The 15,843-nt window shown below is 43.0% G+C and overlaps 1 protein-coding gene across 5 annotated transcripts; it reads right to left on the bottom strand.

Annotated features, from left to right (window-relative positions):
- Positions 1-1,321: 1,321 nt before the first annotated feature.
- On the bottom strand, positions 1,322-15,824 carry hyal1 (hyaluronidase 1). 5 transcript variants are annotated; one of them, XR_008572318.1, is made up of 6 exons: positions 15,667-15,824; positions 13,956-14,848; positions 13,794-13,883; positions 13,482-13,724; positions 11,518-11,671; positions 1,322-1,551 (listed from the first exon to the last, which is right to left on the bottom strand). XR_008572318.1 is itself a non-coding variant. In XM_054785665.1 (5 exons), the coding sequence occupies exons 2-5, from the start codon at positions 14,844-14,846 to the stop codon at positions 11,630-11,632; spliced, it is 1,266 nt and encodes a 421-aa protein (XP_054641640.1). In that variant the 5' UTR covers positions 14,847-14,848; positions 15,667-15,824; the 3' UTR covers positions 10,876-11,629. The 5 variants fall into 5 exon arrangements, 4 of the variants coding, with proteins under 4 accessions (XP_054641640.1, XP_054641637.1, XP_054641638.1 ...); XM_054785665.1 differs by lacking the exon at positions 1,322-1,551 and having other exon boundaries at positions 10,876-11,671; XM_054785662.1 differs by lacking the exons at positions 1,322-1,551; positions 11,518-11,671 and having other exon boundaries at positions 13,207-13,724.
- Positions 15,825-15,843: the final 19 nt, after the last annotated feature.

Below are 15,843 nucleotides of genomic sequence, written 5' to 3'. Positions count from 1 at the left end.
TAAAAACAACCCGACAAAATCATGTTTACAAAAATCAAGAAGCTGAGCTAAAGTATTTATAATGAGGCTTTTTTTCCACCAAAGTAAATTCATTAGTTAAAAATACCACTAAATACATAAAAACACCACTAAATAATAATGTTTGCCAGTGCAATAAATACATAAAAATGCCATTAAATACATAAAAACACCACTAAATAATAATGTTTGCCAGTGCAATAAATACATAAAAATGCCATTAAATACCTAAAACAAGTAAATGAAAAATGTTTGAATGCCATTAAGGCCATATAAGTACCACTAAATAATACTGTTTACAAAAGCATTAAATACATAAAAATGCCATTAAATACACAATAATACAACAAAATATGTTTTTACATTGAATAAGTACATAAAAATACCACAAAATAATCATTTTAATCCATTAGATGAATAAAAACACCAACAAACATTGCATTAAATAAATAAAAATGTAAGTGTAAATGCATAAATTGGTCATGCCATGAATATATTGGTGATGAAATAATTAGTCCATTGTTTGAATATAGTATAGGATATAGTTAATATGATATGACACAACTCAGTGAATGAACACAGCATTTATTCAGTTATTCTACAATATAATAAATCATTTTATATTTGAATTATTCATTGATTTGGCTCTACATGCATTATTTATTATTTAAAAACCTCCAGTTAGGTGTTCTAAGATGAAATCTTGGTCCACACTGGTCCACTGCCACCACCGACCACCCAAGTAGCCGTTGCCATGGCAACAGCGGTGAAGCTATTCTCCTCATTCCAGGCCGGTGTTCAGTGTAAACAACTCTGAAGCTGTGCCGATAAGGTTAAAAGCTATCAAATGGATGACGGATCGCTAATGACACGTGCTGATCGATCGCGAGGAGGAGCGGCGACGATCACGCGCGCCGCCGTGCTCGAAGTGCGAGGCTTTATGTTTGTGTATGAAGTGTGAGTGATGCAGCAAATTGTTCATTTGCGGTGTATCCGATGGGCTCAGGGACGTCATTAGTCACAGTGTGCGCGCTCTCGTTAAAGCGCCCGGTCGCCATGGCAGCCCCCTGCAAAGGCCAGCCCCGCCCATCAGCGCCACACCTCCCAGCACACGGGGAGTGACAGGCCAATTAGAGCGGGGCGCTGTGACATGCAGTCTGCTGTCATTGCAGCTCTGAGGGGAGAAGAAGCCACGCAGGGGACATCGTATTTGTATTGTATTTGTACTTTATTTATCCCACAGCGGGGAAATTCACTTGTTACAGCAGCAAGCAAGATACGCAAGTAAAGAGTACAGTGTAAAGAATGCATATTGACTACAATATATATCAGCGTACATATCGTACGCTGGCATGGGGCCCCCAACGTCATCCCCCCATCCAGGACACTTACAGTATGTGCAATAGCAACGCAAGGGGGCGCACGCTTTGACGTCGACAGCTTGATTTTCACCAATTGTCGTCACCCGAGTCATCACCGCAATCAGCCTCTTGGCTCAACAGCCTGAAGACTTTTTCCAGCGAGGGCCGCATACTGAAAAATGAAAATATGCAAGGGACACTTTATTTTGTAAAGCAACACACAGAGATATGCTCAGAAGCTACATGCAGCTAAAGAAAGCTTTGCTGCTAAAAATGACCTTTTTTCCATAATATTCTTTTGTTCTTCATTTGATGATGACCTTGTTCTTATTATTCTGACTTCATTCCCGTAAAATTACAGCTGTGGTTTCCATTTCTGCTGGGGTTTTTTTAAATTTTCAAACTATTTCATTTCAGCTTTCCTTTTGTAAATGTTCTTTATTTTAATGTTTTTTTAATTTTATTTTTACTTTCACTTTATTCCCATCATATTTTTCTATCTTTTTATTTCAACATTGTTACTAAAATGATGATGATGACTAAAATAAAAGTAAGCAGTCGTTCTCTTGTTGAAATTCATTCGTGGTTTTTTTTGTCTTCTGTAAGTCCTTCATGTGTTCTTTGTCCAGCGTGAGTGACTTGGGTGTTCATATACAGTCATTTCAACCAATTAAATATAATAACAGTACTAGTACCGTAATAATAACAGAATTGTCCCTTTTTAAATGTTATGTTACAATATGCTGACAGTTATACATATAAATAATGTATACATTTTTAAAAAAGCCTGAATTTGGGACTTTAATGGCTCTTTAAGCTTTTACTGTGAAGCAGAATGGCCAAAAGAAGAATATGTGCGCTCTCGTGAAGGCGCCGGCCTCTCTGGTTGCACGTCTTTTGTGTTTGCGCTAGAATGGCTCACTGCCCTCCGACAATAACAACCATGGAGACAATCTTCTCCACACAATGTCCACCGCTAGAGAAGCTACACGGTGTGAGCAGCGTTCAAAGGCCAGGCGTGCGCCAGTGTGCATTTTCATCACACTTTTCTCTCAATTGCATTTCTTCTGATAGTGTTTTTGTTGTTTGTTTGTTTTGGTGTCACATGACAGAGCAAAGAGAGGACGCCTACTGAGGTGTGATGACGACCAGCGAGCAGAAGAAGAAAGGAAAGGAAAGCAGTCATTCGTCTTGTCCAACCAACAACAAAAAAAGCAGGGTTCCGACAAAAGAGCCGCCCCCCAGGAAAGATGAAATAGTTCACCTGTATGTTTTATGTGCGAGTATAAACAATCATTCTACTGCATCTCGCAAAAGCGAGTACAAAGTTCCCGCGATAAGCGAAATCCGCGAAGCAACTTCATTTTTTAGCAAAGATGATTTATGTTTGAAGGCTGTAAAACCCCCCCCATCATACACTTTATACGCTTTTCTCAGACGTGCTCTCACATGTCTTGTTTAAACGCTCTCAAAAAAGTCCAAACCTTCATTTGAATTTGAATGATCAACCTACACGATCAACGCAAGGAGCGATGAACTCACTCACGCATGTTTCACTCCTGAGCCCGTGCCTTTTCGTCCTGCCGCCGTTCCGCTGCACTGTAGCGATTTGTATCCTTGTTCAAATATATTGGCGCAGACTAAGCAAAGATTCATTTACAAGCTAGCCGGCCAGCAAGCTAGCGATGGCACAGGAGACATGGCGGGACGACGAGAAGGACACTGATTGACAATGGTCTACAGCCAATCAGGACGCAGAAAACAATGGGCGGTGCAGACAGACAAGAGAGGGAAGAGAGAGACACTCAACTTCCCACAATGCAATAAATGCCTACATGAACATAAATACAAACTAAGGCATTCAGAAGACGCATTCAAAGAAGCCGTGAATGATATGTGGTGCGCGGTGGCCACTAATGTTCCCGTAACGTTCGGTGGGACACACAAACGCCACACTTGATTGCCGCAACAACAGGCTTTTATTGCAGGTTTTAATGACCTCACTACAGGCACAATAAACCCTAATAAAAATCCTAAATAAAAACACAGGCTGCTGTTGCGACCGACCCCACGACAAGCTAAAACTCCAACTCTGAACCCTGACGTCACTTCCTGTCCGCCAGCCACTCAGCAGGGAACACATTTATCGCAACACATGCAAGCACAAGTGTTGTTTATGTCTTAAATGGCTTATTTGCTCTTATTATGTCTGCTATGTTGGGCAATAGGAGTGTAAAGGTCACTATGGGGTTTCATGTCTTAGAGGGCGCTAATAATGTTAAAAAACATATTTAGAAGGTAGTAAACAGGTTTTCTATGCTCCAACTACAAAAATATTCCATTTATAAATAAGCAATCCTACTTGGTGGAAATTCACCTATCATGGTCGGGTCTGGAACCAGTTAACCGCAATAAATGAGGGATTTCTGTACTTTAGTAGCCAGTGTACAGCTTTATTTACTATCCACTGAAAACGTCCACACACAGCCATTATGGTCTAAGTAAGGAAGAACACAAGTGATTACTGTGTCTTGCCTATAGCTGCATGAGTGCTGGCGGCACTGGGGAGCTGTGGTTCATGGACACCAGGCGGCATGGCAGTTCTCCAACATGACACGAAGGACCCGACCAATTTTATATGCTACACGAGCTGCACACTGACTACTCTAAAGCACCTCCAAGTTGACTCTCGATGTTCTCGTCCCTTCAGAAAAGGACTTGATGAATCTCTGTGCCGCATCGCGTGAACCTCGTATGTAAACGAGCTCTCCACGCAACACTGACTTCCCTTTAACGAGCTCTAATGAGGTCAAGCTACCACTGATGAATATGAACGGCGGTCCCGGGGATTCTGCACTTTTACTGCACAATTAAACTGCACTCTGATAACAACAGCAGGCGCTCCACTTTGGCTGCAATTTTTGGCAAGCGTATTTGAGGACGGGCATGAAAGAACATCGGCCTTTTATCTCTTCTGCTCTTCTTCCTCGAGGACGCACAGGTGACTTTTTTTTCTTTTTTTTTTTTACAGGACAAGGTGAGTGGAGAGAAAAGAAACTTCAGAGAGTCCCCCCCCCCACCAAAAAAAAGCGGAGTGAGTGTCTCTAGTAGCTGTCCTGAAGGAAGAGGAGCTTGGAAAATGAAAGTGAAAGGAGAAAAAGAAAAGAAGACGTGCGAGGGGATGACAACAAAAGAAAAGCAGTTAAGAGGAGCTCAGCGCGCCTTAATCGATTGTGAACAGCGCCGCACCGGACGGCCAATCGCAGCGCCTCGCCACTTCCACGCTGTCTGCCGCCGCATCGTGGGGAGGCAGCAGAAGGCGACACCAGAAGACACAAAAAGATTAGCAGGGAGCTTGAAGGTGACCTTGAATGCCCTTGTGTTGTGTGTGTGTGTGTGTGACCTTTGACATGTCACATGGCCTTGCAAGCTCTTTTTGGACGCTGCAGCTGCACATGACATTTTTTTTTTATATTTAATTTGATTTAAGGCCTCAAGCATTCTGACAAGTCCGCATAAACCATGTGACTGTCTGACCTCCGACCCCAGCCACGTCCTTACTGGATGCTTTTGACCTTGAAGATGAAAATGATATCATCTCGTGTGATGTTTCGTAGCAAAATCAGTCGGCCGCAGCAACACGTGTTTGTCATGAGTGCTGGAAGACTTTTAAGGCCACAATGAATACAGTTTAAGACCCATTTCACATCCACACTTGTAAGAACGCACCGGTACACAAGACGTGACGCAGGATGGGAGGCCTGCGGCACGCGCACAGCGCACTTGCTGGTTGTGCTCGTTAAACTTCTGGCTGGGCTGCACGGGTACTTTAGTTTGTGTAGTTATGTTCTCAAAAATCCTCAAAAATCACAACATTTACAAGCAAGACTGAAGTTTATGCATTTGTTTGAAATACAAATGCTATTGGTGCATTTTTAAAGACCTTTCAAAATCATATTTAAGGCATTTTTTGAGCTTTTAAGAGAATTTTAGACATTTCCAGGCCTTACATTTAAATAATTGGAGTTTAGACTTGATAAGTACCCGCAGATACCCTGGTTATAGCCGAGAAAGTCAACAGGGTTCGGTCTTTAGATACACAACTTCATTTTTTGGCTGGCAAAGGTGCTTACCTTGAAGATGGAAAATGTCACCTTGTGGCATAATCCTTCAAAATAAAATCATTAGAAGTCTTCCTTCTACACAGAAGTGTGAGCATTGAAATTGCAGCGGCTCAGACGCTTTGGCAAAGTTGACGAGGAGTGAAACATGCGAGCAAAAAGTTGGACTTGTGCAGTTTTCTGGTCTAAAAATAGCACAATCACCTGCAGCCATTTGGCAGCCAGTTAAACGTCGGGCAATAACCGGCTGTATCCATCCAATCTCAAACGTCATCATATTTGAAATGGAATTGTGCTTTTTTTTTTTTTTTTTTACAGAGAGAGATACAATTAAAAAGAGGACGCGTCGTCTCTTTGTTCTTCTAATGGGCGGAACTACTGATTGGACTCACTTGTTCACATGTGCCATCCTAAAGCCCAACAAGACTGAGAGTCATTGGTTGAAAGCAGAATATCATCAGACAGAAACTCCAAGGTCAGTGGTGCCGTTATCTCATACGTCAAGACAAAGTTGCTAGCTTGTAGGAGCCTAACTCCAAAATCGGCAGAGCAGCCCGTTACGTCGCTTTTAAGGGCGCCCGCTCTCCTTCCACTTGGCTCGCTACGGAGTGTGTCTCCAGGCTCCAAAGCTGAGGCGCTATTGTGGCGAGAGATCCTGTGATTTCTTGCTCGACTGCTTTCATCTGTTAGCGAATCATTTCACCATAATCACCTGTCAAAGGCAGGGAGACGGACGGCCAGATGGAGACATCTCGCTCTGCCTTGATAACCCAACGCAAGTCACGCTCAAAGACGGAGGACTCTTGTCGCTCGGCTTGTTTGGCGGCGGCGTTGTTTTTGCTTTCCGCTTGCCACTTTACACGGCAGGGGGCCAGGAGACAAAAAAACTGCTGTTGACTTACTCATCTCCATCTCACGCGATGCCCACGCTGGGTACGACTCCACCGCCATGAAGGCCTTTGTCACTCGGGCCTTTTCAACGTTTCTGTTGAGTCAGTCGACATGCATTCTTCCATTGCACTGCAGCGTATGTTTCCCCTTCGACCACAAGGGGTGCCCTAACCTTTTCCACAGAGGGCCGCATACTGGAAAGTGTAAAAAGACGCATTTCATATTGCAAGAAAAAGAAACACCCTGCATCTCCGCTTTGTGTTATCGTTGACAAAGCATATTATTAACTCACTCAACACCCAAGACGTATTTATACGTTTTTGGAATCCTGACATCGTATTTACAAGTCTTTTACGTTTTTTTTGCACGAGAGGCAAAAAGAGGTGAAGATGCAACTCCCCACTAATGCATTTCACTTCAGAGCCCCTTTCTGCTATAAAACCGGCCACAAGGTGGCAGAATTGCATATGATCAGAGCTCGGCAGGATCACAGCAATGGAAGAGTCCCACATGACAGGAAGAAGGAAGTGAGAGAGCGTGGACGAGTGCAGCGTGCAGCAGGTCAGGGAAATGTTAACGCATGCACACGCGTTTAAAACGTATCTTTTGACAAAAAGCTGCTTTTCTCCCTTTTCTAGTCGGGAGCTGCTATTTTCCTGAAACTTTACTAAAGAACACAAAACGTCTTTTTTCTGAGTCTAATCCTGCTTTTGGTAGGTTCCATGTTTCTCAGCCATAGGACACAATATTGTGTGCCTTGAAAGATCAGTCAAAATGGTCTAAAATGGCCGCTACTGAAGGGGTTGTCTTTGGAGAAACGGCTGGGATTGAATGAGTTCATGTGAACTTTTTCTCCTTAATTTACACTTTTTTTTCTTGCTTTTTTCGCCAGTCAGTGTTTTGTCTTTATATCGATCGTTACATACTAAATGATGATAGATTGCGATGTCTTCCATGTAGTCACCGTCTTCATGTCAGTCGTCATTAGCCTCGATGTCTCCCATGAGTTACTGAACAATGATTGGCCTGTCTACATGTCAATCATTACGCACGGAACTGTGATTACAGTCACTGGTCAGTCGAAATGTCAACCAACACACTCAGCATTGTTGAATCTAGTTGTCAAAACCCTGACTGGACGGAATGTTGCCTGGGTGGCAAGGTCATAGGTCAGTCTACATGTACACAATACAGCAGTTTGTGTGTTTAAAGCAGCAGATAAAACAACGGGCAAACATTTTGGAAAGTAGACAGACTTGTGTGTGTGTGTGTGTGTGTGTGTGTGTGTGTGTGCATGTGTATATAGTGGTGTGAAAAAGTGATTTCCCCCTAAACCAAAAATTGGCAAAATTGTGTCAAAACAGTGTCTTTCGTATGGTGGAGTCATGAACTCTGACCTTAACTGAGGCAAGTGAGGCCTGCACTTCTTTGGATGTTGTTGTGGGGTCTTTTGTGACCTCTCGGATGAGTTTGTCGCTGTTGGCCAGCCACTCCTGGGAAGGTTCACCACTGTTCCATTTTTTTTGCCATTTGTGGATAATGGCTCTCACTGTGGTTCGCTGGAGTCCCAAAGCTTTAGAAATGGCTTTATAACCTTTTTGCACACTGATAGATCTCAATCAATGTCAGTTATGTTTTAATGCGGTGGCAATCATTTTTCCACACGGGGCCATGCAGGTTTAGATTTTTTCCCCCTCCCTTAATAATAAAAAGTTTCATTTAAAAACTGCATTTTGTGTTCAGTTGTGTTGTCACTGACTAATATTTACATTTGTTTGATGATCTGAAACATTAAAGTGTGACAAACACACAACAAAATAAGAAATCAGGAAAGCCGTAAGCACTTTTTCACACCCTGTATACATACAAAACTAGACAGAAAAGTATTTTTCAAAAGCTTGCAGAGTCAATTGCCAGAGCCGCCCCTTTAAATGCCAATCAGCTCGGAAACAGGTGCACAGAAAATGGAAGCTTTTCCAAGGCGGCTGGGCGACCCAGGGGCCGGCGTTTAGCGACGACCGACGGCATGCTGGGAGAAAGTCACCCGCAGAGAGGACAGACACGGCTGCTCCGCTGGTGCTCTGAAAGTCAAACCCCGTGCTTAATCTGAACACACTTTGAATAGCACTCCAGTCATGCTACGATAGATCAGTGATAGCTCCGTGATTGTGTGCGCACGTACGGGTTTATTATACCCGCTATAGTATATAAGTACTGTCAGTATAGAGATCACTACAATTTAATTCTGTCTGTTCACTGCAATCATCACTTGTGACCTCGCCTAGAAATATGGGCAAAATGAAAACTATTCACTACTGCCCCCTGCTGTGACAACACACCGGACGTTAGGGCACACAGAGAAGAAGTGACTCCACCCTCGCAGGCCATTTTGTTGGATGAGTCAGACAATACTGCACGTTTTGTTTCATCGTAACGCTGCTTTTACTTTTGCACTTGAAAGCTGCTGTACTTGAACTGCACTGCTGCTGCCACTAGCTGGATTATTTCATTGTTTAGCTAAATATAAATTTATTCCATTACTTTTGGGTTTTTTTTGTCATTTTTCTTTATTTAAAAAAATATTTTAAATGTATTATTTATTTAAATGATTCGGTTCACAATAGTACAGTGTAATTTGCGTGAAAAGTCAAATTGTGTCGTTCTATAAATATTTGATCATACGTAGAATGTTTGCCCATCAGCTCGTTCCTGCGTGTCTTTTTTTCGGTACTTGCTGCTGACGCGGGTGGTCTTTGCAACCCGGTGGATCACACCGGTGAGTTGTTTTCATCAGTGTGCCTCAGAGTAAACTCAAGATGGGGACGGGGAGGGGGGTTCCGACGCCCGGATAGCAAGCAAACGTTGTTTATGTAAGGCAGCCTGTCCTTGCTGTTATCAAGGACGTCCCGTGATGAGTGCGTCCTGAGCGAGGGGCTGCCATTGTCGCGTTCGTATCGCCTAACGTGCACTGGCAGACTCCCCCGCGTCAGCATTTTTTGCCTCTAATACCCATCTCGTATTATACGTGATCTCTGACAAGAGAACCGCTAAGACTTGAGATTCCCCCCCTCTAATTACAACCCCGTCCCATCTGTTTTCGTCTTTACGTACACGGTCACCTGGCAACGTGTGGCATGGTCCCCGAGCGAGGCTGATTAATCGAGGCCAGAGAGATGGCGGACAGAGCAGATCCTTAACTTTGCAGGAAGGCGGGATCATGCTGGTGCTGCTCCGCTGCCGAGGCAAGATAGCCGGTGGCTACGGCTCGGATGGGGGGACCTTTCAAAACCAATCGCGTCGCATGCCCCATCCCGGGCTGCGGCCCTCGCGCTATCAGAGCAGATAACGTGCTCCGGTAAAGGTTACGACTCACCATGACATTTGTGGTGAGAGGCAGCAATGCCTGATTCCTGACGACGGATCTCCAGTAGGAGCTCGTGTTTGTGAGGAGTTGGCTTGTTTGGCATACAAGGTGGTGGAAAAGAAGCGATAAGGCCTACATCACAGACACTTGGATATGCTTTAGACCAGTGGTTCTGTGGATCCATTCTGGGTGGGTCACAGACAGCCAGTCAAAAATGCCATTCAAATGTGTAATATACAAGCAATGTTAGAGATGTCGGACTTGTTTTGTTTTTATGTTTTTTTATGTTGAACATAAAATGGAGCAGTATTGTAGTCATCTTCCTGTATGGCATGTATTCACTGCACGGTCGTAAGTCAAATGTGTGATCTTGTGATCTTATTTTGCAGTTTTGATGTTTAATTTTAGTTTATGCATTATTTGTATGCATGCAGTTATGTTCTTCCTCATTTTCTTGACAAAATGCCTCGATAAATTCCTCGAAAATGCACTTTGGACATTGGCGATTAAAAAAACAAATACATTTGATAGATCACTGCATAAATTAACAAATATGAAAAAAATAAAAGACAAAAGTGTAAAAAACTCAATAAAAGTCAAGTCAAGTCAATAAAAATAACTTAAATCAAGGTGTAAAAAATAACTCAAAATAAATTTCAATGAAAATTACTTAAATAAAATTATAAAAAAAATAATTTAAATTAAATAAAAATAAAAATGACTTCAATAAAAGTGTAAAATAAATAAAAATGACTTAATAGTGTAAAAAAATACAAATAAAAATAACATAAATAAAAGTGTAAAAAATAATAAAAAAATACAAATGACTTAAATAAAAGTGTACAAAATAATTTAAAATAAATTAAAATTAAATGACTTAAATTGCCAAAAATGATTAATAGTAAGTTAAAATAAAAATGACTTAAATAAGTGTTAATACATGAAAAATACAAATGAAAAAAATAAAAAAAAATGTAAATAAAAATGATTTTCAAATAAAAACGACTTAAGTGTAAAAAATAATTAAAAATAAATTAAAATTTAAAAAAGACTTAAGTGTAAAAATAATTTTAAAACATAATTTAAAAATTTATTAAAATAAAAAATGACAAACAAAAGTGTAAAAATGTTGAGAACCCCTGCTTTAGATTAGTCAGTGTACAGCTTGTAGAGCAGTATAGGTTTACTATCCACTGAAAATGACTCACCACGCTGCCGTTACTGTCTAAACAGCTACAGCTACTGTATGTCACAGGACAGTAAATCTATACGGCTACACAAGCCGTACACTGACTACTCTAAAACATCCACGCTTGATTTCTATAGTATCATCCCTTGAGAAGATTAGTAAAATGATTTTCTTTTACTGGTTTGAATTTAGATGAGGACTGGCAGCATTGTGAGCAGCCTATACTGCCCAACACTTTGCTAAAGGAAGCACTTTTCTATGACACAATTGATTGGCCGCTGTAATTTTCCACCTGAGCGGCTCTTTGTGAAAGTTTGGCAGGAGCCATCTTGGTGCGAGTGCTTCCTTAATGCTATTCTTTAAAGCCCCTGATGGGCTCTGGCGAGGGTGTGTGTGTGTGTGTGTGTGTCTTTGGATGTAGTGCAAGCAGACTAAGTCACATGTGACAGTCTTGTCAGGTCACCTCTCATCAGGGAGCCTTTAAACGGAAATATCGCGCGCAGAACACAAAAGATGCACAACATCACAGCCCTCCCCGAGAGATTTTCATGTACAAAGGCGGCGCTGATTTACCAGCAAACGTATTGATCAGCTCCAGTTGCTTGCTGGCGTTGAGCCTGCCTGTTGGCAAGACTGTGAGGAGATATCCCTGCTCCATCTTGGAAGAAATAGGACGCTGTGACCTCTATCGCAGGCCACCGTACTCCTCCATCTTCGATTTGTTTGGCTGTAACACAGTATGACACGTGGTGAAACATACACTCACTGGACACTTCATTAGGTACACCCTTTTGTCAGATAAATGCCTCAAATCATGATCACACTGTCGCTGGGACGCTCGCTACTACAAATCATCGGCACCGCTCTGGCGACACATAGCACACATAATATGACGAGGGCGTTTGTGAATCAGGCAAACGTGTGCACGACATGTTGGGAAGGTTGGATTCCTGTGAAGGACACGGACGCAGAGCGTGACAAAACAGTTATTACGGCCCGAGACAGCCAGACCTTCTCCACAGCGAGACACGACAGACGTGACCACGGAGGAAAGGAGGGAGGGGAGTGGTGGGGTGGTGGTGGTGGGGGCTGACACAGCCGGATGCCAAAATGAAGAAAAGATGGAACGAAGATGAAGGAAAAGAGCGCTTTCGGTAAAAGAACAGACGCGCCTTCATGCACACTTCTGAGAGCTCATTCATTTCAGATCTGTGCCATTTCAAATGCGTCAGCTCCGGAACTGCTCGCTATGGAAACGACCAACCATAACATCATCACAGTGGAATGTGACTTGGTGGAACATCTTTTTAAGAAGTACGTCCATTGATATGGTCTTTAAATGCTCCGATTATCTTGCACAAAAGCAAATAAGGATCTCTACACTGCAAAAAAAGGGCCGGCCAAATATAAACTACAAAGACTATACTATAATATGGTGGCTCAGTGGTTAGCATGTTAGCCCCACAATCAGGCAATCTGGATTCAAATCCCCATTGGAACACATCTGTGCAGAACTCACTTGCTCCCCCCTGTGTACTGGCGTCCTTCTCTACGCATGGTAGGTTAATTGGAGAGTCTAGAAAATGTAAGAAAATAGAATACTACTCCTACATCTAGAATATGAAAAAGCATTTTTGCTGAAATCTTGCCTCAAAAAAGCAAATTTTATCCCCATTTAAGAATCTTGCAAGCGCATTTGGCTTACTTCTTACCTTGTAATAACAACATTTGGTGTAAATCTAGCTGTGTGGTTAACAACAACTTGCTTATTTTAGGGCCCATTATATTCTTAAAGACTATGTCTCTCAACTGGCCTGGGAACACCTCAGGATCCGTCGGGAGGAGCTGGACGAAGGAGCTGTGGAGAGGGAAGTCTGGGCTTCCCTGCTTGGTCTGCTGCCCCCGCGACCCGACCTCCGATAAGCGGAAGAAGATGGATGGATGGATGGATAGATGGATGGATGGATGGATGGATAGATGGATGGTGTCTGACAGAGGAGAATACAAGCACTGCTGAATCCATCAAGGTTACTATTTAATTCTATTTTTTTTTTGTTCGTTTACTGTCGTTAGTTGCTCGAAAATGAACACCTATTGACCTAATCAGGCAACTACCTCACATACACGAGTCTCTGTATGCCTCCAATTAGCTGTAGCACAACACCCCCTGCTGGTGAAAAAAAAATCTACACAATAAAGGCTTTGGTTAAAGTCCTAAATTCTTTTTTTTCTGCTCAGGTTTGAAATGAATGGTGAGAAGAATGTTTGATATTGTTTTATTTTGCTTCAAAATGATTTTAATTGTACACGGACTTGTGTGGTCATCCTACCATGGCAACCAGTGCGAGTCTGTATGAATTACAAAGACTTAAACCAACATAAAATAAGAAACATGAGTAGAGTAGTACTTAAAATAGAACGCATGTAGTAATAGTAAAATCAATGGGGAGTGTTTATCCATGAGTGGGCGTGGCGCAGCTGCTACCAGTCCAACCTGGGTAACACCTGCACTCAAACTGGGCCTTCATGCGTGTTACCTCCCGTGTCCTGACGTGTCCCATCACGGTGTAGTCCCGCCCGCCTTCTGCTTTCTTCTCGGCCACCACCTTCCACCATGCGGGATCCAAGTGAAGGTACACCCTCGACTTGGGGTCCCTCCTGACGCACCTCCCCCTTGAGGAGCACATGACTTGGCTGCAGAGGGTGGCCGCTGCGGTTACGTTGACCAAATACGGTCCTAGTGTGTCATCGATGTACCACTTGACGGCATTACATGTTGCCTGAAAGACAGCGAAGAAGAGAATGAAGAATGATTTTGCTATTATTGGTCATTGCTTGTTTGGTGGCACCTTGGATCTGGAGAAAGCGTGGTCCCCCCAAAGCACTACCCCTGCAGATCCCAAGGCGGCGCTCTCTCCGATGGTGTAAACAAGATGCTCCTACAAGAGACAAACAACATAATGAGTGTCCAAATATTCCTGGAAGCTCCCAAGGGTTTTCCTGTCACTTGCCTGTGAGAGAAACTCTAGCGAATACGAGTAGACGATGCAAGCGTAGGGGATGACAGGCCGAGCAGGCTGAGCAACCTGAGCTCCAGCCCTCATGGCCTCCAGGATGCGATGATGAACGTAGAGGGACACCTCCCTGCTAAGAGCTCGCAGCTCCAAGCTCAGGTAGATGTTGGGATACAGAGCCGAGGAGACGTTCCACAACCACATCAGCTCATCGTTCCTCTTGGACTCCATGGTGGGACACTCACCAGTGTAGTTGATGCTTTTGTAATGATTGTAGCATTCGGGGAAACCGTAAAATCCCCACAGTCCGTCAGGCCTCTCCTTCTGGCCCAGTTTCAGTGTCTCTTCCATAAACTTCCTACCCGCTGTCTCAAACTCTGCCCGAGCTACAGCATCCACTTGTGCAGGCTTCCAGTCTTGATGCCTGGACCTGACTAGGGCTCTTGATCCTTCCAAGTACACGTGCTTAGTGTCCCAGTTCCTCTCCCACACAGGTCTCCAGGTCTCCCAGTCCACCACTGCCAAGCCCTGGAAGTCTTCATCAGGTATATATTTATGGATATCCTCTTTGGCAACACTGAGGTGCTTATTGATACTGGAGTTCTGGGGCACCCCGCCGTTAACTGCCTTCCCTTGGCTGTACCTGGGATACAGCCCCAGTTTATCTGTATAAAAGATGGTTATTTTTCCACCCATGAACGTTTGGTTCTGGTTCTGGGCGATGTTGAACGTCCCCAAGTCGAGATCCACTCCATACTGAGAGAGGCAGGTGCCAGAGGGGGCGTTCCATACAGCCCAGAACGGCAGCTGGGAAAAAGATGAGGTTGCCAAAGAAACATGGCTCATCACAGTGAGGAAGAGCAGCATGTTAGGATGAAGACAACTCATCCCTATGAGGAAGAGAAAGGCAGCGTTACTTGTAACCTCTAAACGCATCAAAATACATAGATTTTTTTTATGACTTGGCCAAATATTTTGTAACTTTTTACCATGGCTAAGGCACAGACAGTTAACTTGGAGTCCAATAATGATTTCTATTTGCGCAACTAACTCAGCCCTATTAGTGACAGTTTGTTTTCAACAAAGCCAGCATGTTTTTAACACTGCTCAAATCGTTTAGCGTCACAGCATTTTAAATAACGTACAATACGATATAAACATGGTGTCATTTGTACAAAATTCAATTCAATCGTTCGGTTAAGCGGCTTTGACTACTAGTCATTGTTTTAGAGTGACGTCATAATAAGTCGCCCGGGAAATAAAGCTAAGACTCAAACTGAACGGGCGTATATCGCCACCTAGCGTTCCTCCGGAAGCATAATTCGAATACCCATTTACTGAAGATGCTTATATCTGTCAAATCTGACAAAATCAAGTTGTAAGCTGTTGTGTTATGTATGTACATTCAGATTAAAAATGGTGTTCCCCTTTCCTCGCAAGTCACAGACGTTGAAACCCTGGTTATCTTGCGTCACAACTTAGGCGAGGATGTTGCTACACTGAAGTATGCTGTAACCTTGTTGTTAGTTGTGAAGCACACGAAGTCACTGAACTGCGACTTGACGATTTAGACGTCCGAGCACCTATTATTACTGTCCTGTAAAGTTCTCTAATGAGAAACACATGTAGTGGTAAAGCTGCACTGTCAGACAGATGCTTTACGCGCGCGAGAACGACGTGAACTATTATATTAACGGCACACACTTACCTACTTTGTACACGACGGGTTTAATTGACCTTTTATAGTTTGGACATGCTGGGGAAAAACATCCAAAGCAGCCTCATGATCAGCTGATACGAAACGGAAAAAGTAAAAACAGATGTGGAAGTGTAACAACCAATCGGAATTGGTCATGTTTCCACAGAGCCAATAAGAAGTCTACTG

Source organism: Dunckerocampus dactyliophorus, chromosome 8 (genome assembly GCF_027744805.1).
Source record: "Dunckerocampus dactyliophorus isolate RoL2022-P2 chromosome 8, RoL_Ddac_1.1, whole genome shotgun sequence".
NCBI classification, from domain to species: Eukaryota; Metazoa; Chordata; class Actinopteri; order Syngnathiformes; family Syngnathidae; genus Dunckerocampus; species Dunckerocampus dactyliophorus.
This window is presented reverse-complemented; position numbering and strand designations above follow the sequence as displayed.